At 42.3% G+C, this 14,900-nt stretch overlaps 1 protein-coding gene across 4 annotated transcripts in view; it reads right to left on the bottom strand.

Annotated features, from left to right (window-relative positions):
• Positions 1–9,106: 9,106 nt before the first annotated feature.
• Positions 9,107–14,900, bottom strand: part of WIF1 (WNT inhibitory factor 1) — a 60,999-nt gene continuing 55,205 nt past the window's right edge. For 3 of the 4 annotated variants that reach the window (XM_053251329.1, XM_053251325.1, XM_053251328.1), the window contains exons 8-10: positions 14,699–14,794; positions 14,407–14,502; positions 9,107–10,790 (exon numbers count right to left, since the gene is read on the bottom strand). In XM_053251329.1, the coding sequence (XP_053107304.1) occupies positions 10,669–10,790; positions 14,407–14,502; positions 14,699–14,794 (314 nt within the window). In that variant the 3' untranslated portion in view covers positions 9,107–10,668. The remainder of the gene's footprint in view (positions 10,791–14,406; positions 14,503–14,698; positions 14,795–14,900) is intronic. The other variant, XM_053251326.1, reaches the window with a different exon arrangement.

The raw sequence follows: 14,900 nt of genomic DNA on the forward strand, positions 1-14,900 counted from the left end.
GGGACTAAGAGATTGGGGATAGGGTGGAGCATCTGCTTTGCATGCAGAAGGTCCCAGGTTCAGTCTTTGAAATCTCTGGGCAAGACTCTTGCCTGAAACCCCGGAGAGGGTTTCTTCCAGTCAGTGTAGACAATACTAAGCTAGATAGACCAATGACCTGACCTAGGCTAAGACAGCTCCCTATGCAAAAAAGGGAGGTTTTCAGGAGGGGGTGGGATTTGGAGGAAGACATTTGCCACCAGAGGCATAACTATAGGGGGGGCAGGGGGGGCACGTGCCCCGGGCGCCATCTTTCTGGTCATGTGGGGGACGCCAGCATGACAAATTTTTTTAATTTTTTTTTAAAAAAATTTGTTAATACAAATGTTTCCTGCTCAGTGCAGCAGTGCTGCAGCAGTCAAGGGAGCGTGTCGGCGCCCCCTCCCCCATGAGCAGTCCCTTCCGCGCCACCCGCCCCCCCCCATTGCTTTGCTGGCGCCTGGCGGCCAGTCAGTGGCCTGGCTTGGTGGCGGTGGTGGGAGCTTGTGAGGAAAAACCTAAGTATAATGTAGTATGTGGGGGGGGGGGCACCATTTCAGTGCTTGCCCCGGGCGCCGTTTTCCCTAGTTACGCCTCTGTTTGCCACCCCTAGAGATATGTGTTTAAGGTGGTATAGAAATGTATTGAATAAATAAATAAACCTTACACTGCAGTTATTTATGCTGCCGTGTGTGTGTGTGTGTGTGTGTGTGTGTGTGTGTGTGTGTGTGTGTGTGGTGGATATCGATAGGACCACCTTTTTGTCCCCAGCAATGACAAGTTATCTTTGAACTTCGTACAGTGACAAGAGGGAATGGCAAGAGACTACTTTTTGTAACCTTCCATGTTTCCAAGCCTAAGAGATGGAGAGCGAGTGACTTCCTGTTGCTTCTGTTTGTGGAAGAAGAGAAGTTGCTAGTCTCCAATCCATAATTTGCATCCTGGTACCTTTTATGGGCAGCACTTTTGAAGGAAAAATATCCAAATCTCAAATAAACTTCTCGGAACCACCAGAGTTACAAAGACCGAAAATAAAGTTTGACTTACTTACTTACAACGAATATCCAGTTTAAGGCCTTTTTGAAAAGTGAAGAAGTTGTACTTATTGCATGTGGTCACACCGGGCCATTAATGTTAAAACTGTTGTTCTGCATAATGAATATATTGCAATGTTCTCTGTTTTTGTTTGTGGCTTAGCCATCACACTTTCCAGGCTCTCGTTAAATGATTTACTATACAACTTAATGCCTTTCAACTGTCAGTCAGATAAAAGAGATCCCTAGAACATGCTGTGGTGGGGGCGGGGGAGTCAACATTTGTCCAAGTGCAGCATTTGGCTAAAAGCAGAAAACCCACTTTGGCAGAAGGTAAAGGGGGGGCGGGGTTCACATAAAACTATTTGTAGGCTGGGTGAACAAGTTTATCGATCCTGAATTTACTGGAATTTATTAGTGGCCATTGGCTACACAAATAAATTGACTGATTGACTATTTGATCCATCCATATTTGACCCATCCATGGTGCCCAGAATAAGAAAGCTTGTGGGGGGGGGGGGAGAGGGATTCACTTCACATTTATCTAATTCCCCCATCTTAAACATCTTTCTGAAAGTAAAGGCATAGAGATGTTGATTTTTGGCCTTGGATCATTCATTCAAAACACTCAACGTGGACAAAAAGTGAATGTTGTGCCATGCTATCATGCAGTTATCCAGCTACCAATGCTAGATCAAGGTGCGTGCTGTGGCAGCACACAAATTGTCTGTATGCAGCCTCAGACAAGATAACCAAGGTGTTTTTCACACCGCAGGCTTTACTGTGGGTTACTGTGAGGCTTTACTGAGAGTTCAAAGTTGCCCTGAAAAACTAATGCAAACATTGGATTTTTTTACCCTGGATATAAATCGGGCTACCCTCTAGTGTTCAATGAAAAACTCTAATTCTGTGTGAAGTGCTCCCTGATAGCCCGCAGGAGCTTTGGGGTAAATCTGACCGATATGTGAACACACACCTTCCATTCCAGAGGAGATGTGAGCTAAATGCCCTGTGTGAGAAAGCTCCAAGCTAATCAATACAGGAGCTGGCTAATCCAATCTGGGAGTCCTTCCTAGCATTAAATAAGGTGGCCAGTAAGACTCTTTGCATGAGCACAGCAAATGCCTTGCAACATTGTGTTTCTAAACTGTGGCAGACCCTGAGGACCAAACTAGATACGAAATGAAAGCTACATGTGTGAAACTCCCAACAGCTTTCTCCTTTACAAAAAGCAGTTGTGGGCCTGCTCAATCTGGATCAGAAACATGGTGTAGGTGAAGGAGGGATTGAGTTTTTCCCCTCTCCATGTTATTTTGCCAGCTGTTAAATGTCCTGACTGGAAAACCTTCTGAGCACATTGGAACAGTTTACGGGGTAAATAAACACACTGAGCTGTACTCATAGTTCTCCCCTCTGGGACAACTACCCCCCTTCTATGCAACAATGGCATACTTAACGGAGTTATTCCATACCCCAGATAACAGCTGGTGTGATTAGAATGGCCAGATATATTTAGTGAGAAGAATAAAGATGAGGTTTAAGAACTGGTGCTCCTTATCTCAGGTTCTCATTCATCTCAATAGGATATTTTGCTGTGGCCTAGAATTCAGCAGTGAGATGCTTATGGAGTGTCAACATCTCTTTTTGGTTACATTCAACTGTTTGATTTCAATTATTTACCTCTGCCTTTGCTAATTAAAAGAAGCCCCAAAGGGCCACATAAGGAACAAATAACGTGTAGCAAAAGCAAGGGCAATCAAAAACAAATGTCACAATGAATTACGATTCAAGTTTCCATTGGGACAATGCACCTCATTATCTTTTCTGTTCCCGAACATTCCTGTGAAAGCATTTGGAATACATAGAGTTAAGGAGCTTAAATTTCAGCCTCTTCCCTTGTGTTAAATTAGGATGTTTTCAAGCCACTTAATGAGAGCATTTGTCCAGATATTTAATAAAATGTGCTAGTTTCTTGTATTTTCTCTGCGTAATGCATGTCCTACTTTGATTTAACTGTTTGTTTTTGCATTTGCTGCCAGAGAAAATTGATTTGTCCTTCTCAGGCAAAACAAGCCATCTCAATGATCAAAAGGAGTTTTAGTCTAAATACAAAGCAACAAACTGTTTTCTCATTGTTCTTAAAATCCTCAAGATATTGTGCAGGCCTAGCATTACTAGTCTCTTTTTGTCTGTGGGTGGTCTCAAGATACTCCAACAGGTTTCAGTGGAACATATCACCAGGGGGAAACATAGAGCCAGAGAGTCTCTTCCTGCAGTTGAACACTTTTCTTTCATGAACTGCAAACACTTTGGTTTTTTTATAGACAAAAAAACCATTTTCTGTGGTTTTATGTAGATTGTTCACATGTATAACATAAAACATCGTTTATTTACTTTTAAAAATGAAATTAATCAAGACATGATATATAGCACAGATAAAATAAAAATTAAAAAACTCAAAGGCTGATGCCAAGATTAAATTACTTGTGAGTAGTCCAGTTGAAATTAATGGAATGTTAAGCTCTTTGAACCATTATTATATAAGCCATGCAGTTTACTTTAAAATAGTTAGCACCACAGACTAGACTACCACACAGAGGATGAAGGCTGAGATGTGGTTTTAAATCTTGTCGTTTGAAAGCTACAGTCTCCACATTACTTATTCTGAAGCAATGCTACAGAAATCAGCATTAATACACTAGTGTTATTAATGGTGTTTTAGCATGCAGCTGGCACTTAAATTTAGTGGCTGACATACTGCGCAACATGCACATGGCAGAAAATGGTTGTGCAGTTGCGTATGGTTGTGTAGTTGCGTATGGTTGTGCAGTTGCGTATTACAATGTTGTGTAAACACAAGAATTGCCCAAATGGAGTTGCACAACAGTGAAGTCATTATATATGATGTGCATTTTTTTCTTGTGAAAATATGCAAATATTATATTCCACCACTTTTGTAACATTGCAGTCTATCAGTCAATTTAGATGTAAACCCATACATTTCAACAGTAGTGGTTGGTACAAGCACGACAGGAAAGGTGTCATTGAATTCTGTCTAATAGTCTTTTAAGGTTTGTTGTCTAGAAATTTGCCCCAGTGGGGATCCTGTAAAGAGTGCGTGGGGTGGAGGTGGGGGTGGAGTCAGAAAGAAAAAGGGAGGAACAGGAGAAGAGAAAATGGAATTGTTGCTGGTAAATAGGATTACTTTGTATTCATGAGGAAAACAGCTATCAAACATTTGGTGACGAGATTTTGAACCAACGAAGTGTGTGAATCTGCAAAGCTTGTGAATGTTCCTGCCACCTCATTTCCTTGCATTACTGGGCCTGCATTCCTGAAATGCTGCATTCTACTATCGCTGCTGCTGATTGGTTCTCCAGCTTCCTGACCTACACCAGCCCTGAAGGTACTTTTTCCTTATCCATCCTGAACTCTCTTGTTCACTGGATGCCCACTGCCGCACAGCTCAAATCCCATCCTCTTTGCCAAATGTTTTTTAGCTGCTTGCTAAATGACTCACAGGTGTGGTGTGGCTCCTTCTCGCTCTTCCCTCCCAGCCTGGCCTGCTTCACTCTGCCTTGTTTCACCCACTGCAGGATTAACTTCTGATGCACAAATTGCTTATTTGCCTGGTTTGGGAACTGGTGGGTGAATAACCAGCTCATGTGCCAAGGCTTAATCCCATGGGAGTTATTCGCATATGACTTCATGTTGCGGGGTAAATGTTTTGTGAAGCCACTTTGAATCACACTCGTGGCATTGAGGGAAGCAGCCCCCCCCCCCGCCCTTGGGTTTTGTTTTGATGCAAGTTCACATATTTTCCTCCATGTTTTCCTTCCAGCCAATGGAAGCGGGGAGAGGGAGAGCGTACTAAAGAGCTACATCTGTATTTCTAAAGAGAGCATCCTTCTTATCATGCTAATGATTCTAAGTCAGTGCCTCTCAGTGTTTCCAGAAAAAGTAGCTTATAACCAGCATTTTAAAAACCCAGAAATAACAACAACAACCCCCCGTGAAGCACCACCTTGGCGTGGTTGTGGGGTTTGCGTGCTCTGAGGAAGGTGAGAGCTATGCCAGAGGTCCAACCATACTGGACAGGTCTCACCAGAGGAGCCAGATGAAGAGTGCCTCTCCCATCAACAATATGGTGAGATGTAACTTTAATAAATCTATACCGAATTGGTCATCGCCCAGGTCAACAAGGACTGCGCCAGGTGCTAGAGTCCCTGGACATCTGGTGGCAAGTGGGCTACAGGACTCAGGATCTTCAGTTGAGCAACCAGGGCTGGAGACTGCAAAGTTATGGGAAGAAATGTCGCTTAACCGGAAAAAATATACGAAAAATGCCAACAAGGAAACAATGATCTGCTATTACAAGTCTAGTCCAACCAGATGAGGTTATTTTAAAAGTATATACCAAATTTGGAAAGAGAAGCATCCAGATACAGAAATAACAGAACAAAGTCTAGCAGACCAGAGAAGATTCATAATAAGAAATAAAGTATTCACAGAAGTTGAGCTGGAAGAACTGCAAAGAGCAACACAGGCTCAAGATATGGAAAAAGAATTACCACCAATTGAAGAAGTTGCTCAGGTGCAGGTGGAGGAGGTGTTGGTAACAGAGGATGCCACTGTTGCTGGACTGTTTCAAAATCAAAACCAGGCAACCTCCCCTTTGCCTTCACCTCAAAACCCCAAATGCCATTTAACAGAAAAGCAACAAGAACTAAAGCAAAAAATAACTAAGCACATGAACCAAACAACTACCAGGGTTCGACTTCCAGCTCTAAAAACAGTTGCCAAAAAACAACTTGCTCAGGCATTAAAAGATATAAATTCTGCACTTGCAGAAATAACAACCATTAATCTGCAAGAAACAAACCAACTAAAGTACAGTGCAGCAACAATAACAACACAAGAGCTCGGATATAAGATCAGTGGACCTGTCAAAAAAGAAAGTAGTACATCACCTAAATGGAAGATTAGATTAGAAAATAAAATCGCCAGGCTTAGATCAGATGCTAGTAAATTGGAAGATATGAAAGACAAGAAGCTGAAGAATGAAAACACCAAACAGTATCTGATCCAAAAATACCACCTAGATTCAAGGAAAATTAGAGAAGTCCTGGAAATAATAAAGCAGCAAATAACAGCAGTGTCAAAGAAGATTAGCAGATACGAAGCCAGAACTTCACAACACAGGCAGAATCTCCAATTCCAGTCGAATCAGAGACGTTTCTACCAAAGCAAAGAAGGAGAAATGGACACTAACCACATGGCAGAGGAGCTGTTGGTGGCCATGGATCACCAGGTGGAAGGACTACTGTCTGGGCAGCCAAAACTTCACTGAGGGTTCATGCTGACTGACAATGGTCTGAACATAATGAGAGCTGCCTAGTGGCTTCAGTTTGTGTCCATCCATTGTGTGGTGCACACTCTGAACCTGGTAATGCAGGATGCACTTGAATTTTCTGCGGCTGCAGCCAGGCAAGACATCCCCATTGAATGCACTGAGCACCAGCCTGCTGCTGCCATAGCTGCCCTTGTGGACGGATGCTGAAGGATAGCAGCGTACTTCCACTGGAGTGAAAAGGGTAGGTGGATGCTCAACGAAAGGCTTCTTGAGCTTGGCCTTGCTGAACACCTGATCCCTCAGGATGTTCCAACCCAGTGGAGGTCCACCTTACTCTTGCTTCAATGCCTGCAGGAGCAAAAGCCGGCCGGCCATGCCATGGCAAGGAGGCATGGCTTGGAAGTGTGCAACCTATCCACCCAAGACTGGGCGCTCATTTCTGAGGTTGTCTTGACACTCAAGCTGTTCTTTGTTGCCATGAACACTTTGTGTTCCGACACAGAGCCAGGCTTTGCCCACTGCTTTTCTCCTCAATAAGATGATGGGTGTGCTCAAGTCCACGCTGGAAACTGAGGAAGCAATCACCTTGGCAGGTCTGCTGAGGACTGGAGTGGTGGATTGGCTCAGGACACCCTTGTGTGCATCAGCAGAGCATATTTTGTCCTGCCTATGTGACTCAAGGAGGGCCCTCCGGGAAAAGCTGTCACTCCTGTTGTGGTGAGAAATGGACAGTGGCAGCTCTCTCTCTCTCTCTCTCTCAGTCTCTCTGTGTGAGATTTCTTGGTGCTGCACTCACTGCTCTGGTCTGTTCTGTAATCTATATTGCAAGGTGTACTCAGTCAAAATGTGGCTGAAGTTGCTCCAGTTGAGCTTATGGCTGTGCTTGCTGCTTAATGGTGCTACTGTGGCAGCTGTTGCAGTGCTATGAATGTATGTAAGTAATTGTAATTGTGTGTGAGAGAGCAACTTGTGCCAATGATGTTACTTCAGTGCAGGCACTGTGGCTGGCAGTGGATTCTAGGTCAGTAATTATTTTTTGGCCATTTTTGGACGGTGTTTGAAATGTGTGTTATGTGTTGGGAGGAACAGATTCCCTTTTACTTGTGCTTCTGTAGTGTTTTTTAAGGCAGGGTTGCAAAATGCATTGCAAATTGCAATGCAAAACTTGTGTGAACTCTATGAGTGCAGCTTGTTCCAGCCATAGGGAACAATGGGGAAACTCACTGAGTGGGCTTCAATATATTGAAAGTACATTCATTATTATTACTTTGTAGCGCTCGGTGGCATACAAAGTGCTTTATAATTCTTATATTTACTTGTGTAGTAAAACTGAGTTGCCTAAGTTTAATCATGAGCTTTATGATTTTTGCATATGATTTGTCCTATGATTTGTCCAGCAATCCATCCACTGCATCAGACATGAGCGACTGGTCAACTGAGGATCATATAAAGATGTAAGTAAGGGTCAGGGGCTACTGTACTGATATTTGCTGCCATTTAATTCCTAAACAGTTAGTAAACTGAATGTCAAATCATGCATTTGAAGTATTTTTATAATCCCAATGATTACATAGGAACAAGTTCATAAGTTGCCTTATACTAAGTCAGACTATTGGTCCATCTAGCTCAATATTACCTAGGCAGCAGCTCTCCAAGGTTTCAGGCAGGGGTCATTCCCAATCCTACCTGGAGATGCCAAGAATTGAACCTGGGACCTTCTGCATGCAAAGAGGGTGCTCTATCACTGAGCTATGGCCTCATAAGATCATATATATGATCTTATAGGGATATAGCTCAGTGGTAGGGAGCTATTATGTGAGAGAGGCTCTACACTGGCTTTTTCATTCTTTTTCCAAGAGCCTATATACATATATGGGCAATTGGATCTTGTGATGCTATTTAATATGCTGCTGCACATGTACCCACCTACTCTGCCCCACGTGCCATTCACAGTGGCCCATAAACTGCACAGCAAACCGCAGATCAAAGAGAGAGAGGTGTATTACTGCTTCTGATCCACTTGAAACTCCACCAATGCTGCTTCCGAAGACAGGGCTACTCTGTGGCTACTAAGGATTCAGAAAATGCAGTTCCAACAGAAAATGCATTTTTCTGTTGCTTTTTCAAACATAAAATGCAGTTCCAATAGTTCTTCCATTGGGAATGATGGGAGCATATCAGAACTGCATTTTCACACTCCTTACTAGCCACACAGCAGCCCTGCCTTTGGAAGTAGCACTGGTGGAGATTAAATTGGTTTGGAAGCAGCGAGCATGCTTCTGCCTTTCATTGTTAGCTTGCTGTGCTGTATGGCAGCCACTGCTTTTTAAAAAACTTGCTTACTACAGGGATTTGCTGGTATAAACCCCTCTGCTTGCCCCAGAATCAGGAAATAAAAGCCACTCTGTTGACTCTTTCCATGCCACCCAAGGAGTGGGTCAGCCCTCCAAACTCTTCAACCCCCTCAATAACCTTCTGGTGGTGCATTTCTGATCCTGCAGGGGCTCAGAAGGAATGGTGGAAGGAGTGATCAATAGCATTATTGTGCCAACATATGAGGTTGAGTTGGGTCCTTCGGATGGGACAGGTTGCCACCTTGTGCTGGTGCCCTTATGACAGATGCAATGTGCCTATACTTCATTGCAGTGCAGTGAATATGATCAAGCCGTTAATGAGCTTCTTCAGATACACTGTCGTGTCATCACACAAAAACTAAAGCAGCATCTTTATTTCATACATAACAATCAGTATAAAATGTTTATTACATAAGGGATGTTTTGTGTACAATATATTATGTTGCTATAAGCCAATGCAAAGACAGAGTTCATAGTTCCACTTTGTTTCCAATAGGGATGTGCATGGAACTGTTTCTAGTGCTTTGGTTCGAATTCAGACAGAATCGAACTGAACCACTCGTCTGCGAACCGGTTCAGTCGAACCGACTGGTGGTCCGTTACATTGAGTCAAACTGGGTTGATCCGATCCGATGGTCTATGCTTGTAAAGGGGAATTCGAAGAGGATTTAAAAGGCTTCTAAGGGCAGCCGGGGTGGTGGGTGGTGGAGAGAGGGCACCTCACCGCTGCCGGCAGCTCCTTTAAACCTCAGTGCTTCCCCCCACCCCCAGCGTGGCCTGTGCGGCAGCAGTACATTTCCAGCCTCTGCATGTGTGTGGAGGCCAGAACCCCACTGTACAGGCCATGCTACTGTGGAGGAGCGCTAGGGTTTAAAGGAGCCAACACTGTTGGCGATAAGGTGCCCTCTTGCCACCGGCCCCCGAACACCCCAGAAGCCTTTAAAGGCAGGATTCCCCTTTGCTTGTAAAGGGGAATCTTCACTAGATTCAAGCCAATGGCACTCTTAGGACTGGACTTCGCGGATCAAGTCTGGTCTCAGCACTGGGAGGGGGGCCTCCCCAGAAGCCTGCCCCCACTCTGCTCCAAAAGCGGCTTAGATTGGTGGGGTGGACACAGGTTGGTGGCAGGCTATTTGGAGGCCCCCCAAATGCAGGTTTCTTTTCTTTTTTTCTTAAATCTTTTTAAAAGGCCTTTGTAGCAGGGGGGCCTCCAAAGCCCTTCAGGTCCAGGCTCCAAAATTACCTAGGTGCACCACTGTTACAAGCATAGCCTCTCGAACTGGTTCAATTTGAACTCAGAATGGTCAACTTTTTTTGAGGCCAGTCCAGTTCCAGTTCAAACTGGCTGGTTCAAATCGAACCAGATCTACACACCTCTAGTTTCCAATATATTATATTGTTTCAATGCCACAACCACATTGTATTTAATACAGAGTATCCTGCAGAAATGGGAATTGGGTTTAAATTAGGGGGGGAATTGTTTTATTAAACAAAACATGTAAAAAATCACCCCATCATGCCAAATAATTAATACTTGCTTATGCTACCTAAGGCACAATCCAGGAAAAGTTGCATGTTCCAGGCCAGCATTTTCAAAATTCCCCTTTTCGGTTTGTCATTTTGTTCCGAGGAATTTGTTCCAGGAAAAAAGGACTTTGATAAAGAATTGAAATTATAGTACAAACAGAAACTGGTCAAAAGGACTGAAAACAAGAAGCCTATATAACTGTGCTAGGGAAGTAGAACTTAAAAGGAATAGTAAATATCAGCTCAGTGGTTTATAATGAAGCTTGTAAAATTTAGGCCAGTAATCTTAAAGTGTAATGAACAGCATTTTAACATTCAACATATGAAAGGTTAATGAAGGCTATGAACTTTGTGTAACATAAAACGTTTCAGATGTTGGAGTTCACCAGATATAATTGGATTCGGGTGGCGCTTGCTTCTCCTCAGCTCTTTTAGGTGAAGGCGTGTGCTGCCTGTACTTGGTGCCTGTTGGCCTGAGGGCATTCATAAGGTTGGCTCCATACCCTGAAAAATGATCCAGTTCAAGAGTAAAGAAAACTACAAAAGCAGACCTGCTATTTTTGCTGTTAACATTTTACATGGAAACAGTTTGCTGCATTTGAACACAGTAAGGTCTAATTTGTGCCACACAAGTCCTCACACCAACAAATGTAGTTCCATGCAACCAGTATTTCATTGTGAAACACAACAGTCTCATTATACGTATGGATCTCCTCTGTCATGGCTTTACTTCAGCCCCAGCACAGCATCCCTCCACTGGTAACTACATTATGCTTCTTTTTAGACTGTGAGCTATTTGGGGACAGGGAATTATTTTATTTCTTTTTCTGTGTAAACTGCTTTGAGAAGTTTTTGCTGAAAGGTGATTTATTAATAATACATACATACATACATACAAAGACCACTACACTACAGACATGTAGTCAACAGCATCAGCTGACCATTTTTTCTGCATAGCGAATCACAGACTGATACTCTTTGGGTAGATAGTGAGTAAAACTTGTAAAAACTTCAGTGCATGTCCAGAGTCCCAGTTCTCACAATGTCCTGGTTCACTGACTGTTCAAAGGTTTATCAGGACTTTGTGATTAAGATCAAAGCAGACATGTTAAGCACATCTTTGCCTTTCTTAAGTAGTAGCCATGGCAGTTCCCAATCTGGATAGGGTCTAAGGTGCAGCTTCCTTCCTGTGGCAAATAGCAGATTTAGGGGAATAATTGTCATCGGGGCTGCATGAAAGGGTTAAACCCCCTCTGCCCCCTATGCTGTGGATCCAGTTCAGATTGGCCCCCTGTAGCTACTTTTTAAAGCAAACTAACCAGTAGATGCAAAGGCAAGCATGCATTTATAATTTGAACCTTAGATCATTCCTATAGTTGTTCAGTGTGCCACATAAACAAATCAACTTAAGAACAGGGCAGCACCTTTTAAACTAATATTTTAAAGTACGAGCTTTCATGGGCTCTAATAACCCACTTCCTCAGGTGCAGGGTGAAAGCAAGGATGGTCTGTTATAGACAGGTAGTGACAAATGTTCTGTATATCAACTGCCTGCAAGTACTTTCACCCTGCATCTGAGGAAGTTCTAACCCATGAAAATTAACATATTAGTTAGTTTTAAAAGTGCTGTCACTCATTTTTTATATATATAACTGACACAGCATCTCACATTTATTTTTACACGATTCAATCCAATTTTAAAAAAACAATTACTATTGAATTCACAAATATTAAGAAAACCTGATTTCCCCTTAATGGATGATCTTCTGAGACAAACTTTAAACATGAAAATAGTTTACTTATTTAGGCTTTACCCTATCCAAGTCCAAAGGCTCAGGGTGAGTGGTAACTGATGCAATCCAGAGAAAGTTTGGCTGTGTACAAACAACAGCTTTTTATAGACTTGGAAACTATCTAGGAAAGCCATCATAGTCCATGGTACACATGTTAATTTTTGTGTCTCACCACAGTTACTGGTCAAACTAACCCCAAGAAATGGAATCGGTGTTGCTGCCATATATGTGTTTGCTACATTTTGCTGAGATGGGTAGCTTCTGAGTGGAACTCAAGATAGGTAATACAATTTCCCCACCACACAAACTTGGACAGTTATCAAACTGTTTTAAAGGGTTTTAAACATTTATTCTATGCACAACAATGGGGCTACTGCCCATTCTGACCAGTGTTGAGGCTGCATTCTGAGTTCACAGAAGCCCTGGGGCACAGTGTTACAGAGCCTTAATGCTGCACACCAGGTAAGCATTTATGTTAAAGAGCAGGTACTTATTTATATATGCAGGTGAGTGCTCATGTGCCCCTTACAAACAGTGTAAGGCTATTCCCATTTAAAAAAGAGAGCGTCAATAAGCATTTTCACCTCAGAAAAATGCTCCTTTCTCCTGCACTACATGTATAGTAATGGCTAGTGTACCACTGAAGCAGGTATATCAAAACTGATCCCATTGCTCCACAGAATGATGTTGTCTACAGAGCCTTAAGACAATTTCAGTCTAATTGAAATCAAGGGAACCTATTTGCAAAATTCAGTGCTTTAGTTCTATTGATTTCGGTGAAACTTTGCTTATGGTTCTATATTGCCATATCAGCAGCTGTCATTGCCAGATGTGGCAATGCTCAAAACTACTGTTTGCTATAGAAGTGGTTGAAGTGGCAGACTGACTGGGGGACTTATCTATGTGACATTCATGGTGAAGCCTGCTAAATACTCTCAAAAATAGACACCTAATGCCTGCCTATCTATCTATCTATCTGCCCCTTCACTTTGGAATTCTCTTCCTCACCCCAGATTCGGTCTGCCTCCTCCATTTCAACCTTTAAGACCTTATTAAAGACATTTCTTTTCCACCAGGCATTTGCCCTTTAAAATCTTAAAAAACAACAAACAAAAAAACTCAGATGCTGTTCTTGGTATGTACACCACCCTGGGACTGTGGATTGGGTGGTATATTAAATCTTTTAATAAAATAAATAAATAGATCAATCAATTTCTGGGTGCTGTACACAATCCAAATTACAATGTAAAAAATAAAAACCATTAAAACAATTAACACACTTTCACAGAATAAAAACAATTTTAAAAATTCACAGAGTGAAACAATAAAATAATTTCACAGAATAAAATCAATTAAACAGTTTAAAATTAATTAAAAGCCTGAGAAAAAAGGTGTATCTTAAGGGTCTTTTTAAAAGCAATCAGAGATGGAGAAGCTCTTATTTTGACAGGTAGTGCATTCCAAAGCCCTGGGGCAGCCACAGAGAAGGCCCAGCAAGCTGGCAGCATTACTGGACCTTCCCAGATTATCTTAATAGGTGGCAGAGTTCATGACAAATAAGGCTTAAGTACCCTGGACCTAAGCCATTCAGGGCTTTACAGATAATGACCAGCACTTTGTATTTTGCTCAGAAACCTATCCGCAGCCACTGCAATTCTTTCAGAATCGGTGTTATATGGTCCCTTTGGGTTGTTCCAGAGTCCAACCTGCCTGCCGCATTCTGTATCGGTTGTAGTTTCCGAACTATGTACAAAGGCAGCCCCACATAGTGTGCATTACAGTAGACAAGCCTGAAGGTCACCAGCATATGTACTATTGTTTTAAGGTCATTTATCTCCAGAAATGGGCGTAGCTGACATATCAGCTGAAGCTGTTAAAAAGTGCTCCTGGCCACTTCTTCAACCTGAGAAACCAAAGTGTTTTGGATCCCAAGCTACATACCTCATTTTCCAGCGGAAATGTAACCTCATCAAGAACAGGTAGATCTAAACCATCTCTCAGGTTTTGACCCCCCAGAATCAGTGCCTCCGTCTTGTTTATTATCCTTCATCCAGCCCACTACTGTGGGCATTTAGGGAAACAATGCCATTTCCTGATGAAGTTGATAGGGAGAAATAGAGTTGGGTGTCATCAGCTTATTGATAACACCCATGACAATATAATGGGTTTTTTGTTTTTTTCTATTAAGGTGCTCCAGTAGCAACCCTATGTGATGGAATTTCAACTGATTGGTAGGAGAAGATGTCATTGTATCTACAGCACCTCAAGCCATTGCAGCACTGTATATTTATACAGCAGAAGAGTCAGATTTTGTCATTACCACTTACTTTTATTGCAGTGCCTTCCATGCCAGCCTTCTTGACACTGGCATTTGTTGGGTTCCATACAGGTCCCATATAATCCACACCCAGGTTCACAGACTGCTGTAATAAAGTATCCACTGTTACTATCTAAATGAAGTATTTTGTTATTGTTGAAAAGTTCTCTGCATTTATACATAAAAGATATCCACCACCTGGACAACATGACTTAAGAGTAAATCTAACTGAATTCTGACTTTTCTGTACAAGTTTTGTTTCTCTGTGTGTAAACAAAATATCAAGTGGATTCAGTACTTACGCTTCGAACAAAGATCTCCTTGGTAGCCTTTTGAGCACTTGCATTTATTTTTACCAGTACATTTACCTCCATTTCTACATGGCTGATGGCATTTGCCTGGAAACAGAAAAGATGAAAACTGTGCTTGTAATGGTTACAGAACAGCAGTTGTTATAATCTGTGAGACAAATGAGTGATATCATCTCATCACCATGCCTAACTT

The sequence above is a fragment of the Hemicordylus capensis genome, chromosome 5, assembly GCF_027244095.1.
Source record: "Hemicordylus capensis ecotype Gifberg chromosome 5, rHemCap1.1.pri, whole genome shotgun sequence".
In the NCBI taxonomy this organism is placed as follows: Eukaryota; Metazoa; Chordata; class Lepidosauria; order Squamata; family Cordylidae; genus Hemicordylus; species Hemicordylus capensis.